The 15,755-nt window shown below is 36.0% G+C and overlaps 1 protein-coding gene across 2 annotated transcripts; it reads right to left on the minus strand.

The window, feature by feature from the left end:
• Positions 1-1,144: 1,144 nt before the first annotated feature.
• Positions 1,145-14,823, minus strand: metl (methyltransferase-like protein). 2 transcript variants are annotated; one of them, XM_067103348.1, is made up of 7 exons: positions 14,627-14,781; positions 13,313-13,523; positions 11,406-11,558; positions 9,991-10,422; positions 8,159-8,272; positions 6,475-6,647; positions 1,145-5,915 (listed from the first exon to the last, which is right to left on the minus strand). In XM_067103348.1, exons 1-7 carry the CDS (start codon positions 14,646-14,648, stop codon positions 5,773-5,775), a joined length of 1,248 nt encoding a protein of 415 aa, XP_066959449.1. In that variant the 5' UTR covers positions 14,649-14,781; the 3' UTR covers positions 1,145-5,772. The 2 variants fall into 2 exon arrangements, with proteins under 2 accessions (XP_066959449.1, XP_066959450.1); XM_067103349.1 differs by lacking the exon at positions 13,313-13,523 and having other exon boundaries at positions 14,627-14,823.
• Positions 14,824-15,755: the final 932 nt, after the last annotated feature.

Below are 15,755 nucleotides of genomic sequence, written 5' to 3' on the forward strand. Positions count from 1 at the left end.
CATTTCCTTTACAATTTTTAGGTCGTCATTTTCAGAAATGAGGTTACCTTTCCATGGATTTTTCTTTATGGCGTTATCGACAAAGTCATCTTCATCCTTCGGGACATACACTACTTTTATTTTTGGTTTAAGTTCACCCATCTCATTTACAGATATATTGCTGACTTCCTGAATCTCCATTTTTGCATTTTCTAAGTTTTTCCTGTCTGGAAATCTTACAAGTAGGCCTAAGTGTCCACCTCTTGTTTTTTAACCCGTTCATCTGGCGCCGTTATTTTACTCATAATTTGTCTCTCATTTGTTGCTCTGCTCTCTTCGTTTGTAGATTTGATCTGAAGTTTTTTTTTTTTTTAGTGATTCAGCATAATTTTTGTCCATGTTTGTCATAGTCTCCTCATCTTTATCAACAATGTCAATTTTGTTTTGGATTTCATCTATGTTGATCATAACGTCACTAGTTTTCTGAGTCGAATTTGAATCAACTTTGTTAATATCTGTTTTCTTTTATTTCTTCAAGTTCATCTTCAATGAGTTTTTTGTGTGTTCTTTGTCCAAGCCTCTTGCAATTATTACAGATGTACAATATGTTGTCACTGAAGTATGGGTGTGTATCGGACCTCGATACTTGAACAGTCATAGTGGAACCATGCCTCAAACTTTTCACACTAAGTTCCTTCATCATCAACTCCCCAAGAGAAATGTCCGCAGGTTACTAACTCCCTCTCGATTTGGGTTGACTCATCCTTCTTCAGTATTTTATTTAGCGTTCCATCTTTACGGGCTGCTTCGATAATTATGAGATTATGTTCGTATGATAGTTTGATCTTCCCTTAACTTGATTTAATTTCTAAAGTATTTATTTTCTCTTTTTCCTTTCTTCGTATTCACTTTGAACATCGACCAAGTCAGGCACTTTTCACAGGGAACACTTCACAGACACGTCCTACCCGTACGGAAGCTACAAATTCCTAAGATTTTCGACCGCATGTGCATTTGGTGCAAATTGCTTTTGCGTTATAATTCAAAGATGGACTTACAATGTTATCTTGCTCCACGACTGAAAAAGGTTGTTGGTAGTATGACTATTGTGCATTTCCGAAGAAAGATCACCACAACTGTAAAGGCTTTATCCAAAGACTACAAATTTCAAGTACGTTTTTATTAAAAAACCATGAATCTTAGAATTTTCTTCTTACAGTATGCAAAAGAATTTTCAAAATGTAGATAAAATGTAATTTTTAAAAAACTTTGAACTATAAACCCACCACTCATAATTTAGACCAAATTTATGGGGAATGAAATTCCTGACACTGTGCGAAAGAAGAAAAGTTCATGAATGTTTGTCATTGCAACATGACAACTAGTAAAGGTCAAGTCAAGAACTAGCAAAAAGAAAGTTATCAAGTCAAGATCTTGCTTAAAGGAGCAGAAAATGGTGCGATAGAGTAATCCTGCTTCAATAACAGTACATTGTACAGATGACTAATGTCTGTTGTATATACCCACTCTGCAATCCTTTGTTCCCAGAATATGAAGACACATCACTTCAACTGGCAAAGAAATCGACTTTGTCTTGGCATGGACTGAAGGAGATAAGGACGCGATAGTTTCATTCCAAACAAATTTGAGTTATATCTTTTGCTACAGTCAGATGTATAGGACAGTTCACTGAACTTCACAATTCTGCAAAATTATTTGCACAGAAGAATTGTCTTCAGGATGACGTCCCATAAAAGTCAGATTCAAAAGTTTGATGAGACATTTAAACAAAGCTCTTCAGACGTTGTAAAGAACAGCAACCCCAGAGTACCTGAGGGTTGTTTATCTTAACAAGCTAATATTTGGGGTGGCTGATGTTAACAAGCTCATTCTGATACTGGCGGTGCATCTGTTTGTTGTCGGCCAAATGGAATGTCCCTTCGCCGTGTTCAGTACTGGGGGGTGGCTGATGTTAACAAGTTCATTCTGAGGATAGCCAATCTTTACATGGGTACTCTGGGGTTGCGGATCTTTACAACGTCCAGCTCTTCAGTACTTCAAAAGCACTGATGCAGTTCAACAACTTGAGGAAAGTACTCATACTGTATATCTTCTAATAGCCAAGTCAAACAAATGCAACAGCACCTCTTGCTTTCACAATACTCAACTCTGCACTAACAATGCTGCTCTGATAAGCCTGCACTCCTGAAACTTAACTGGAAAACCTCCATGCAACTGAAAGTGAGGTTGGTTCGGGCACTTCCAGAGACTCCTAAGAATGTTACACCAGAAGTGAAGACTGTCAGTAAACCATTCTTACATGGCCATGCATTAGCAATTTATATAGAGCTCAGTACTTTATACATACCGTACAGCTGGCTGGATCATGTCTAATGGACGAAATGCAAGCACACAGGTTATCCATGGGCAAATGAAGACAACTGTTTATAAGTTCACTAGTCAGAGTGAACAAAGCAAAATTTTTACATTTTTATTTTTCCTTTGCATACAAAGCAAAATCTTTCATATATGGAGTATCCTTCTGTGTGTGCGCTGGACTGGCTGTGTACTGACTAAACAAGGTTGGTACTCGGGTGGATGGGGGTGCCCAATCTCACCCAACTGATGCTACCCATTGTTCTGGCCCATATTCAGAAAGACAGACTGAAAGGAAATACTGAAGCAGGGTGGACAAGGTGGGTTACCTCCAATATGAAAGGCTACGGTTTGTATACCTACGAAAATACCTACGAAAATACAAATAATTTGAAAAATTTAGCATTTGTTCCTATGGTGATACAAGCACCATGCCTTTCATACATGGAGACTCACTGCTTAGGAGGGAGGTAGACCCAACAGGTAGGGCCGAGTGCCTCTGGAAGCAGGCATAGTGTCACCATGCAGACAAAGGCATGCTGGTGCCACTCTGCTGACACCAGCCCAGAGGGAAGGTTGGACCATAAGAAAACGAGCTTAGATATGCTGAATATAGCTGATATTTCCACTGAGTCTGATCACGACTTCGTTGCATCCTCCGAGCAAAAACCTTGGGAAGACGTCAGTTCACCAACCTTTGACCTATGAAAATTAAACTAATAGGTATGCTACTGTGACTGCATTGTTCAGTATTTTCTACAGCCTTGCCTCCTATGTGAAAGGCATGGCTTAAAAGCCTAGATAATACCTGATTGGTCCTGCCAAGCATCTGGGATCTGGAGGATCTACCACTAATGGAGCTTCTATTGGGATCTTTGCACGGACTAGTCCTTGGCTCTGTAGAGGGCCGGATCTACAGTATAAGAGTTCACAGCTGTGTCAGTCAGTGTTATTCCTTTTTGTAGTGTGGATTCTACTGAGCTGACAACTCAAAGACAGGGTTGCCATCTCTGACTGAAAACAGGATAGATGAGCCTCCAAAACGTGCTAGAATTGTGCTAAATAACTTTTCAAAAGAGCTAAGAAAAGGCACTAGAATATTTCTGAATGCATAGGTGAATCATTGTCTTTATTTTCTATGGTTTTACCTATGAATGATTAAATGATAAAATGTAAATAGAGTAATGACAATTCATATCAAGAATGGGTAAATCTAAAATTGTGTCCACTTACATAGCACACATGCCATTATTTATGTCAGTCATTACAGATACATTATCAGCACTGAGAGCAAGTAATTTTTGTAGATCTAACCCTTCATTACTGAGACATTTTTTTAGCACTACAAATTACATCAGCACTGCATTCTTTTAGCTCAACCATAGCCAGAAAAATTACGAAAAATTTCTTACTGGTATATTTAAATAACAACAAATGACAACACTTGACAGTTTGGTGACGGATATATCATTACTTCCATCAATAATTAGGCTAAAATTTCAATCACCTGTCACATTTAAAATCTTCATTGAAGTGTTGTGCAATGACATTGCATATTACAATACTCCAATTTGATCCATGTAATTTGAGGTCACTGGAACTTTTACAGTCAGCAAAACATGTCTTAATGTATATCAGTTAAGTGATCTATTACTCGAACTTGAACAACACATGCAATAAAGAGATAAAAAGTACCTTCTGTTGTTCTTGACTCAGGACTAGTTTTTGTTTTACTCCCTGATGGTGATTACTGAATAGTTCTGCTGCCTTCTTATGCGTGTTTGTTCAGTGATGCCTTTACAAGTCACTTAATTTTGATGCAAATTTACTCTTGTGATATCCTTTCACGTCATCACCCTCTATTTTTCTAAGCCTAATCTTTAAATCTAGTGTCATTAATCCAATCATCCCGAAATCGTTGTCCATACAATTTCCAACACATTTTCACTATATGGTTCAAACTAGCACACTGAAAAATAAAAAGTATAACAAGGATATTTATCTGGTTCAGTAATAAGGCAATGCATTGCTAAGTTCCATATGCATATGATCAAGGATTACATCATGTTTTACAACGAAAATTAATTGTTGACAACTGCTATTCCTGTAGTCAAACCATCCAGATACCAATACATTCACGAATCAGGTTTTATGTGACCAATGCAAGAGAAAATCCAAGCATTATTATTATATTATTATTATTATTTTTGCTTTTTGCTAAAAATGCCGTCTGCTAGAAATGTGCTACATTTGTTCTAGATCTATCCAAAAGGCGCCAAAAAGCTGGATGCACCAAACAGAAAAAAGGTGCTAAAATATTTCAAAATGTGCTAGATCTAGCAAAAAATGGCAACCCTGCTCAAAGAACCTGGCATTAAGGTGTGTGTGTGTGTGTGTGTGTGTCCTGAACCCTAGTGCAGCTACTCTAGGGCCCTGGCAGCCAATTGGTTGTGTCTGCTAGCTAATCTTCTTTCAGTCGCTGCTGTCGGTTGATTCTACCCCGTTGCTTGCTTGGTCAGGACATCAGTGCATCTCTGGTCAATGCTCCAGACTGATGAGAGATTGTGTGCTCTGTGTATTCCTTGCAATCTGTAGTGAGGAACTCTTCCTATATGGAGCCAATGATTGCAAAAAGCCAGGTGCTTCTCATGGACAACAAGAAGCAAAGTCAGGTAAGGCATTTAACTTTGCAAATGAAATAATCAGTACTGCCTCAGTACTTGGTCACAACTAGGTAACATTTATGAAAATGTTAAAAATGTTAAAAAACTGGGAAACCAAGAAAAATTTACACTTGCTCAACAAAAGGGAATTTTCCTCTAAAACAATTAAGACGATGAATGGACTATGTGCTTACTTGATTAGAAAATTATTAAATACTGTAAAATCAATTAGGAAAAGTTTGGGGAAGCAGAGCCATTAACAGCAAGGCAAACATAAAAATTGAGGGCAAAGAGAGAATCCATGAGACATGCACAGTGATGTCACCTAGCAGACTAGACTAATGTATAAACTTAGGCAGTCCCTGGTTAATGGAGGGGGTTCTGTTCCTGATAATAGCACTGAAATCGCTTACCGACACTGATAAACTGCTTGCCGACGCCGAAAATTGCTCACCGGCACCGAAAACCCGGTTAATGATGTCGCTTGCCAAGCGCCATAACCGATGCCGGCAGTAAGAGGGGACTGCATAATGTATTGTGTAATTCCAATCTTTTGATTAAGAGAATGAAATGCCTAGGATTTTGACCAATTTTGGGCTAAATTATAGGTGTATAATGGGTTTGATGTAAAATTAATTTCTATTGTCAAATTTTTAAAAGGTTACATAGATTTGCTATCTATGATTTAAAATTTATGTTTAATACTAAAATTCAAATGAAGATATCTTTATTCTCATCAACACGCCGGCAGATTTTACTGCAAAGGTTTGCGATATTTGGCCTGCACCCAGACCCTATACATTGTCAGGCGCTTTCCTCTGTTAACTTGCAGTCGTCTGTCAACAAGGTTTTGTACTTCTTCCAAACCAGCTGTTGTCATTAATTGACGAATTTCATCTGAAAATAAAAGGAAAAGACATACCATTTATGCAGTCATCTGCTATCTTTTTGTTAAGTTCTAGCACAGAGTAATTTTTTCTGTAGAGGCGACTGAAAATTCAGACAAGTTGGGAAATTTCTAGTAATGGGATTTTGAATAGCCTGTACTTACTGCATCAACAGTTAACTTTATTTGGATGATCCCTACTGATATCCATACCCTTTATGTATGACATCTTGAGGTGAATAATCCCAAATTTGATTTCTAGTACAGTATACAATTACACTTCATGACTAGTATTGACAGTTAACAGTGAAACAAGAGTATAACTTTCACACTTTACTTTGAATTAGTGTTATGGAGGTCTGGGAGTCAAACCTATACCATCAGCAATAACCTCAGCTCTGTCCTAAAGGAGTAAATTGGTCAGTCCAGTGCCATCTATCAATTGCAATTCAAGAATGAGATCAGTAAGTCATTTACAACTAGGAAGTTTAAGTACCCCAAACCAGATTTCAAAAGACAGTTAAAACATAACAATGACAACAGCACTGAGGCAACATCAATGATTCTTACCTTGTGTGAAGAAGTAACATCTTGTTCCATCTCCACGTGCATAAAAATTTTCTGACAGACATCTTCCCTTCTTAAAACGCAACTGTGCCATATCATATCGACCATAGTCTCTAAAAAGGACCATACCTCCAGGTCTTAAATACGAAGCCATTTTTTTAGCTATTAGACTGAACCTGCAATAAAGTCATACAAAAATGTCAAAATCTGTAAATGCAGTGAACCACATACATGATAATTTATAAATACCAGTAAGACTTAGTGTCAGCTTTCTTTTGAACTAAATAAACTGTTAATAACAGCCAAGGAATTTGTAATTTACCGTTTTTCCCAAAATCCCAATCAATAATTTTCTTGTCCATGCCCAGTCTAAAGACAAGAACTCACTGTCTTTGTATTCTTGCAAAGAAAGGAAATCAAGTATAACTTGAGGCAATGGATACATCTCTCCAGTTAAACTTTTAAGTTATGAAGTTATTTGAATTTTTATTGCACTTTGAATAATTTACAAGGTCATGTTGTTGAAACATTATGAAAGGAAGTTTTTTATATAAACAAATTACTTCCTTTAACCATTTCTAAGTAGCATTTCAAAACAGACTATCTTCTGGGAGTATCATATATTTTTTGAATGTCAATAAACAAGCTAACTGTACTGTAATAAGTTTTTATTCAAATATACAACTAAGATCCAGTGAGACAGTGGGTCAATATGTATCAATTCCTTCATGATCAAAATAGCACTGGGGATTTCAATTCAAGCCTAGCATTTACCATTATACTGACAATGCTCAACCTTTGACTAAAATCTCTGAGAGATTTCCATGACGTCATCCGCTTTTCCACAGGTCTGGGAGACTTACGTGTACCAAATATATTTGGGCAAGGGATGAAGTTAATCTAGTTTTATCTTTAATGAATGACAACATCTTCAGATGAAAAAGAAAACACTTTCAGTTTGTAATGCACTTGTGAGCAAGTTATTCCATAAGTCCATTGAGGGATGTTTCTCAGCTCGGCCAGATAACACTAAGACTAAGAGAAAATGAGGGAAATACTTCATGAGAGATTTGAGTACTATTCAGATGTGATTTCCAATGCCAAGCTACTGTACTTCCCATCTTTCACTAACATTCTCATAAAAAATTCTTAGCTTTAGCAGGAGGGGTCTGGCTGAATTAAGCGGGGCCATTTTTTCAGAGCAAAATTGGGACAACAAGGACATATTCTACATGGAAATGGCACCTTATGCTTAATGGGCAGTAATGAACAAATGAATTTATGAAAATACAGGCAGTCCCCAGTTTACGACTGGGGTTCCATTTTCCGCCGTGTCATAAACCGAAAATTGTCGTAAACCAAAAAATCTTCAAAAAGCCTAAGAAAACCTTACTTTTAATCCTTTGGGTGTATTGAAATAGATGTAAACTGCATTTTTATTGAGTTCTTCATCAAAAACTCCAAATTTTGATTATTCTGCCATTTTGGAGCCATATTTCTTCCGTCGGATCGGCGTACGACGCGTCATAACCCTGGAACATGCGTCATAAACTGGGAAATAATTTCTGATGAATATATTTGAAAAGCGTCGTAACCTCGGAATGTCGTAAGCCGGACCCGTCGTAAACCGGGGACTGCCTGTAACCCTAGAACTCAAAAATATGAGGCAACACTGCAACTGACTCACTTGTCGGGATGTACGGCAGACAACACAAAAATGCACACTATCAAATCCAGGGAACCTTCTGGAAATGGAGCATTCCATTCATCACTGGCTATGTCACAAACAAATGCGAAGCACCTTGGAAAAAAAAAGAATTACCATTAAATAATTATCACTGTCAAAAACTTCAAATTAACCAAAAACTTGCATCAATATCATCTAATGTTTTATGGATATGTGGGGGAAAAATGATTATAATAATCATTCTTCAGAGAACTGATTGTAATATTGTAATACAAAGGGTACTGAAAGGAATAGGATAAAAAATCTGTAAAATTGCAAAAATTGAACAATATTCACAAAAATTTATCATCACAGTAATTATCCAAAATATTTAAATTATGATACTTTTCACAGATGACTAAGAAAGTGAACATTCTTAACACTTAAGACTGGTCCAAATTATTTATTTCTTCATATAAATATATATGCACAAGGCTGCATAACTAGTTTATCCAAACCAGTAAGATAAAAATTCTTGACTCTCAAAAAACAGGCCTGGAGCACTTGTGTCTTAAAAGGAGTACAATTATGTAATTTTACTGATAAGCTGAAAATGTTTAAACTCTGAAAATATCTAAGGGATTTCTGTCCAATATTATCACTGTCATTAGCCCAGCTGCAACACTAGTTGAAAAAGGAAGCGAGCTGAAAAAAAAAAAATCAAAGGTCCCAAAAGGAAAAGCAGTCAAAGATGGAAAAATAAAAAGTAGACAACTGGCTACAAGAGTTATAAGAAAAACACAAAACATTAACTATGAAATAGCTCACATAAGCTCCTCAACAAAAATGTATTTGCACCAAGTTTGAGCTTGGGAAGTTCCAACTCACGTACATAAGCAAGACATAGCATAGCAACATATCTAGTTTAACTGGTACATGTTCTAGTCTGGTAATATCTGAATGCAAAGGATGATCATATGATCATGAAACATGCACAATGAGCTGTGCAAGGGATTAAAACTAAGATACGGAATGACAAATTTAAAAGAACTCTAGTTTACGTCCAGCAAGTTAACATGCTAGTCATTTATTGCTGACAAAACAAGAAAACAGTATTCAAAACATGGAAGAATAAATAAAAAAAAAACCCATACGCTACTTGAGAGCCTAATTCTCATATAGGTGAACACCACTTCTACATTTGTTCACACAGACAACCGCCATAATACTACTGAGGGTTTAACATGCTTTAATTTGCTATTAATGTTATCATTCCAATATTCTGGCAATCGTTCACTGTAACAGATTTCAGTGACTTCACAAATGTTTGAAAGAATTCTTAGGACTGCTGTATCTGCGATCCTTAGGTTAATATTTAATTGAACTGTTATCCAGCTCAGTTTCATGTTTATGCCAGTTTTGTGACTTATAGATGTAGTTTTGATTGGCTAGATGTGGGAATTCTTTTTACATTGCACTAATTTAATTTACAGAGTAAATTAAATAAGCCTTAAATTTTAATATGCGTACTAACAAATTCATATATAAATTTTTGTGCATACACTCATTAATGCTACTTTAATGAAACTGAATTTTAATTATTCAATAAGAATGAAGCAAAAGAAGAATAAGATGAAGAATAAAATACTTGAAATCATGCATTAATGAATATTAATACATGAAGAAAGTGCAAATTCACTCATTTTGGTAGCAAATGATCTTATAATTTGAAAAATGAAGATTGATTTTTGACATGAAACAAAATGACCTGAACATCCTTAATAATAAGCTTAAGTGACGTCTTAACAACTAAAATTAATTCTACTACTGTACAAACCCCAAAATTTCCTTACCTTTCTTTCTCGTAGTCTTCAGAAGCTTTGACAATATCAACTGCTTGGCTAGAAAAATCACACCCATAAACAAATATCTTTTTAGAATTATTGGTCTTCAAGATAGGAAATATAGTATTACCAACACCACAACCAACTTCCAAAATGCGCAACTTGGCTCGTTCACCTGGGAAAGACTCATCCGTATCATTCACCGAAGATTCACTTATTACTTCACCATCAACTACCTCACTACTTGAAGGTGTAATGTCTTCCTCTGAGACACTAGTTCTCTCTGCCTTTGTATCATTTACAGTTTGTTTCAACTCATTTAACTTTTCATTACACTGAGATTCACTGTTACTGGATACCTCGGTTGAATTACTAGAATCACAGTAAGTTTGTGCTAGTTCTGGGAATTCTGTGAAGAGCCAGTTGCGGTCTTTGAAGAACCTGGAAAAAAGTGAGTATGAGCACTAATAAAATAATTGAAAAACACTGGATTTTCAACAATGAGGGCAAAATAAAAAAAAATCTCAATAAAAATATTGGGAATATTGACACTTCATGCCTTCACATAGCAAGTTACAATCAATATATGTGTACAAACAAAGATGTAGTCTGATAAGACAACTACTCCAATAATTTACGACAAAAAATAAAGTTCACTAAAAATTTTTCTTCATAATACAAGCATACAAGAATGTTTTGAAAGGTGATAGTTTGAATGATCATTGCTTCTTATGTGAACTGTTATGAAACACTTAACATTTGAAGATTTCATATCAATAACAAGACTAAATAACCGAATGATACATTAGCAATGCTCTGAACCCAGGATATATCCTGACAATTTAAAGGAACTGCTTGGAGTCTTAGATGACAACAGGATTGCTTCTTCAAAACCAAAAACAACAGTGGAACTGAAAAGAGAATTCAGTGACCACAAACCTGCAGTAAGACTGAGCAATCTATCCCAAAATAGGCAACTGCTGTACTAAACTTAGTTACTTATATACATATAAACTTTATAATGGTTTATGGTGTTAGTATTTTGAAGATTATGGAAACAAGTCTTGAATATCATCATTATCATTACCCACACCACAGGGAAAACAGTTATAGACATCAAGATTACTATTATTAACAGACCATGAAGCCAAAACTTTTAAAACTCGTGTAGGGATGGCCCAAAGGTTTTGGTGTAAGAAGGCTGTGTAATGCATCCTCCTAAGAGTCCCTCCTTACAAAACATTACATTCTCTCCCAGAATCTAATGATTTGTTGGTCAAGAAGATTGTTTGTAAAATTTCTACAGAAATTTACATAGCCTTGCTAACAAAGAAACCAATATGAAAATACAACCTCTTTAGATACAGAAGAAGAACAAGGATAACAGTATCAGTGTCATAACAAACTGACAAACGGAAACTGACCTATTCTGATGAATGTCATAGAAAGCATCCCAGTGGGCTGCAGCTTCTTGGTCCAGTTTCTCTATTTCTTCAGGAGTCATCACAACTTCTGAATTCTCTTCAACTTTTGACTTGGCAGCAGCTTCCTGTGCATCATCCCAAACAACATTGTCCCTGAAAAACACCGTACAATTAAAATGCTTCGTCTGAAATGGTACAACATTGTCCCTGAAAATTGCTCTCCGCTGGGTACTGAATGTTTGGCCAGAAGGCTTGGCACTGGAACTGATGGGTTTTTCATAGTAAAACGTTAATGAATAATAACTAATAATCTAACAATGCATAAACATGGTTAAAGAGCATAAAAAATTTTAATATCTTTAAAAATTCCATGATACTGATATCGTTATTGTTTCTATGGACTGTGAAATATGGTGTAGCTTTCTCTTATCTATATATCTGGGACAGTTCACCAATGTGTACTCTACAATATAAGGGATATTAAAGTAAAACAATGGTGACCCATCAACTTACAATATAAACTTGATCGTTAAATAAGTATAATCTATCCTCATTCTAGTAAGCTTAGTGTCTCAAGCCAATGACTGCTCTGGTACGATGATGAACAAGAGTTGATCAAAAGACAGGTCCTCTGATATTCTAAGTTCTTCACATACAAAATCTGCTTTGTTTTGCTGTACTTACTGACAAATGATCAAATAGGCATTTTCATATCAGCATAGACAACAGAGGTAATAAAACACTATCAAATTTTACCACATATGTGACCTCTTCGCTAGCCAATTTGTTAGCTTTGATACCCATGGGCTGGCACCCTAAAAAACTGGACCAATTTGTAATGAGATGCTAGCCAACAGAGCCATCCCCAGATTTCTGAACAGGCAAATGTGCAAGACTGAACTGCCTGCAGTCTTTAAGGGCTATAAAGGAATAGGAATAAAGAAATCTCTGCCATTTGTTTTGTTTGCGAATTCTTGAGATTTTATTACAGCTGTCAATTCAGCAGTAAAAATTACAGCATTACTAAATAATTTTGCTACATGGGAATCATCTTTGTGCGTAATTATAGCATCAATCCCATTCTTGAGTTTTGATCTGAAGAGAATTTCATAACCTCCGTGAATCTTGTGGATTTTGTTGCCTCCTAAGATACAAGATTTCTTGCTTACTGCATTTGAACACACTTTAGCTCTTACAGGGATGTCTTATTAACCCAAGGGTTGTGAACAAAAGCTCAGGGTCCCCTGACTTTAAAACTTTACCTGAATATTGACAGAAAATCTGAACAATGGGAGACTTGGGGTATTTCTTTATCACAAAAAAAAAAAAAAAATCTAGCGGACAAAACTATTTCTTTGTAACATCCAAGCATAACACATCAGCTGACTGTTTTATCGTACAGTACTTTACAATGCCATTTTATTTTGGTTCACCCAACCTCCACCCTAAATAAAAACGTAAGTGCAATCATTTTCAGTGGAACACTACAGTATCTAGAGCATTCTAGACAACAGAGAAAGTACCCTGTAATTTTGAATACTGTATAACTTTGTAACAAACACACGCTGACACATTTGTAAAGCTTGATCAGTGCTATAATGGGTTCCATACAATGAAATATAAACTAGATCTCCAAGACTGACACCAGGGAATCTTCCTTAACTTATATTGCAAGATCTCTGGAAGAATTTGTCTCCACAACCAAATGAGAGAATCCATATTGAGTTTAGTAAAGATTTTATGGTACTAAAACTTTTGTAACGTTACAGTGGGTTACACTAATGTAAATTTAACACAACTTTCTTTTGGTTTCATAAACTAATAATCATATCAATCTTCTTATCTTGCTGAGACTACAAAAAAAAAAAAGGGAAAAGTCAAGCAGCTAATATAAAACTAAATCTTACCAAGCATTATATTTAAACACATCATTCCAGTCTCTCAGCATTCTCCCCCCTCCCTGTGGTTTTCGACGTGACTGAGTGTCTTCACAATAAAGCCGTGCTCTTGGAAAGATACTATCAACACCTACTGTGGTCACCCTCCTTAATCGACTCAGAAATCGAGAATCAGCACCACGCACACAGCAACCACACAGAAGTCGGACAATAGGCTGGTCTATAAAAGTTAAGAAGAATCAAACTTTCTGGTGACTAATATATCTACCAAAAGCAAAAATGCATCAAAGAATTAAACTGACAGGTGTACATGATTTCCAATAACTAAGGTCAAGTCATTGTTCTCAACTGATCAAGTTCAAACTCCATTACTAAAACTATCGCAACTATCAGATTTACAATTGGTAACAAAATGTTAAGATTATCCAAAATTTTAACTGGATACCGTTACATTATTAAATTACATTTGAAAAGCAAATAGCTGCAGTTCAGTTCTTTTGTTTCAAAGTTTGGTATTTTCCTGGTGTTACTAATGATGCCAGATGGTTTTATTAATGTTTGTTGATGAGGAACAGACAGAAAAACAGACAAGCAGCCATGTATTCAGCATTTAGAGGAACCTGTGCAGTATTTAACTCTTCTTACAATTAACTACCGAACTTTCCTAAGTCTTCAATTGCTACCTACCATAACCTAAGACCACTCTCTAAGTCTTCAATTGCTACCTGACCAGACCACTTAACCTAATATTCCTTACTCTCAAATAGGTGGGCAAAACATCTGTTTTACTCGATCTGTATTTAAAAATAGCAACCACTAAAAGTTAAAAAAAAAAAATTAACATAAAATGTTGAAGATTTTGGCAAAATTTCTTTCATGGATTTGTTTCCAAAACTTGATATTCATTATCCTTTGTAAATAAGACAACCATAAACAGTGTGTAATTGTCAATGTTGTTCAGCATTCTGGGATTTGGCCATGCGGGTTATCCATCAATACTCTCAGGTCAAACATATGTGACCACATCAATGAAGAGATGAATATTCAACAAATACAATAAGTTTATTGGATGGAAGACCACCACCATTCAGAAGTAGGTTAAGGTACTCTGTTATAGCTTGTAATTACTTGATTCCCTGTTTCACATAGCCTGCCACTTACTAAAGAATATACTAAACAGTATTTGCAACTTAAATCTATTAAAAATTTAAAAGTTCAAGAATAAATCATCAGATTTTTCACTTGCACTTTGTTATACAACAGCTGATTTGCAATTACTTACCATGCATTATGTTATATAATAGCTGATTTGGAATTACTTACCAAGCATTATGTTCAAAAACATTTTTCTTGTCCAGTAAAAACCTGGTTCCAAACTGAGGCCTCTTTTCGGCAGAGTCTGGATCTATCTCTTCCGATGACATACTAATAAATGCCTCTGTGCCAATGGTATGAAAGTTTCTCTTCTTGTTTCCACAACACTAAACTGAAATCAAAAGAGAAAAGTACATAAAAGGTCCACAAACTAAAAGGCATGAAAATATACACTACATTACTGGAAAGTCTTCGTTTCCTAAAAGACTTGAATTTTGAAACTAATCATATTTCCCATTAACTAGTATCCAAGGGGGTTAATGGTTGAAGAAGCATAACACTGAGGAATATTCTAATATCTTCTTCAGATTATGGTAAAGGAGTGATTTACTGGTTTTAAAATCTGGCATCACAACAACTAAAGTCACAAAGTGGGATATATATTTTGGTTTGTAAATTATTTGGATTAAAAATAAGGCAAAACCTTAAATTTCTTATAAACATTAACTACTGTATATACTTTATAAATACTCTCTCATCTTAAATTCCATAAAACTATATGGAAAATAGTGATAAATTATACCTCTTGAAGAATAACCACTTTTTAAGCAAATGTAGAGATTCTACTTCCCGAGAGGATGTGCTTCCTAATTCCCCTGCTTAACCTACGCCAGATTGTAAATCTTTACTTGAGGCCACTTGAGAATGACAGACACACGTTCACAAACCTAGCCTTACTAAAATACCGTGCCCTGACCTATCCAGACCTTATCCTTTCTACCAGTGCCCTGACCTGGCTGGGGGGCTTCACCCCTCCAGACCCCCATGGTAACACTTAACAATGGAAATATGGACTAAGCTTCCACTCGGAGGTAGTGTTAGAGCCTATTCCCGTTGGGGGTGAGTGTAGAACGATGGGACAGAATCCACGGACGTAAACAAACCTAACCTTTGGTAGAATGCCATATCCTGACATAATCAGACCTTGCCTTCCTAACCTCACGTATGGCACCGTGCCCTGACCTGGCTGGGGGACGAACCACCCAAGTAACGCTAAACATTGGAGGTATTCCCGTCGTTCTGCAACTACCCATTACTTCAATATCATGACCAAGAAGTTATTACCTTTTGTCAATGT

The sequence above is a fragment of the Macrobrachium rosenbergii genome, chromosome 5, assembly GCF_040412425.1.
Source record: "Macrobrachium rosenbergii isolate ZJJX-2024 chromosome 5, ASM4041242v1, whole genome shotgun sequence".
Taxonomy (NCBI): Eukaryota; Metazoa; Arthropoda; class Malacostraca; order Decapoda; family Palaemonidae; genus Macrobrachium; species Macrobrachium rosenbergii.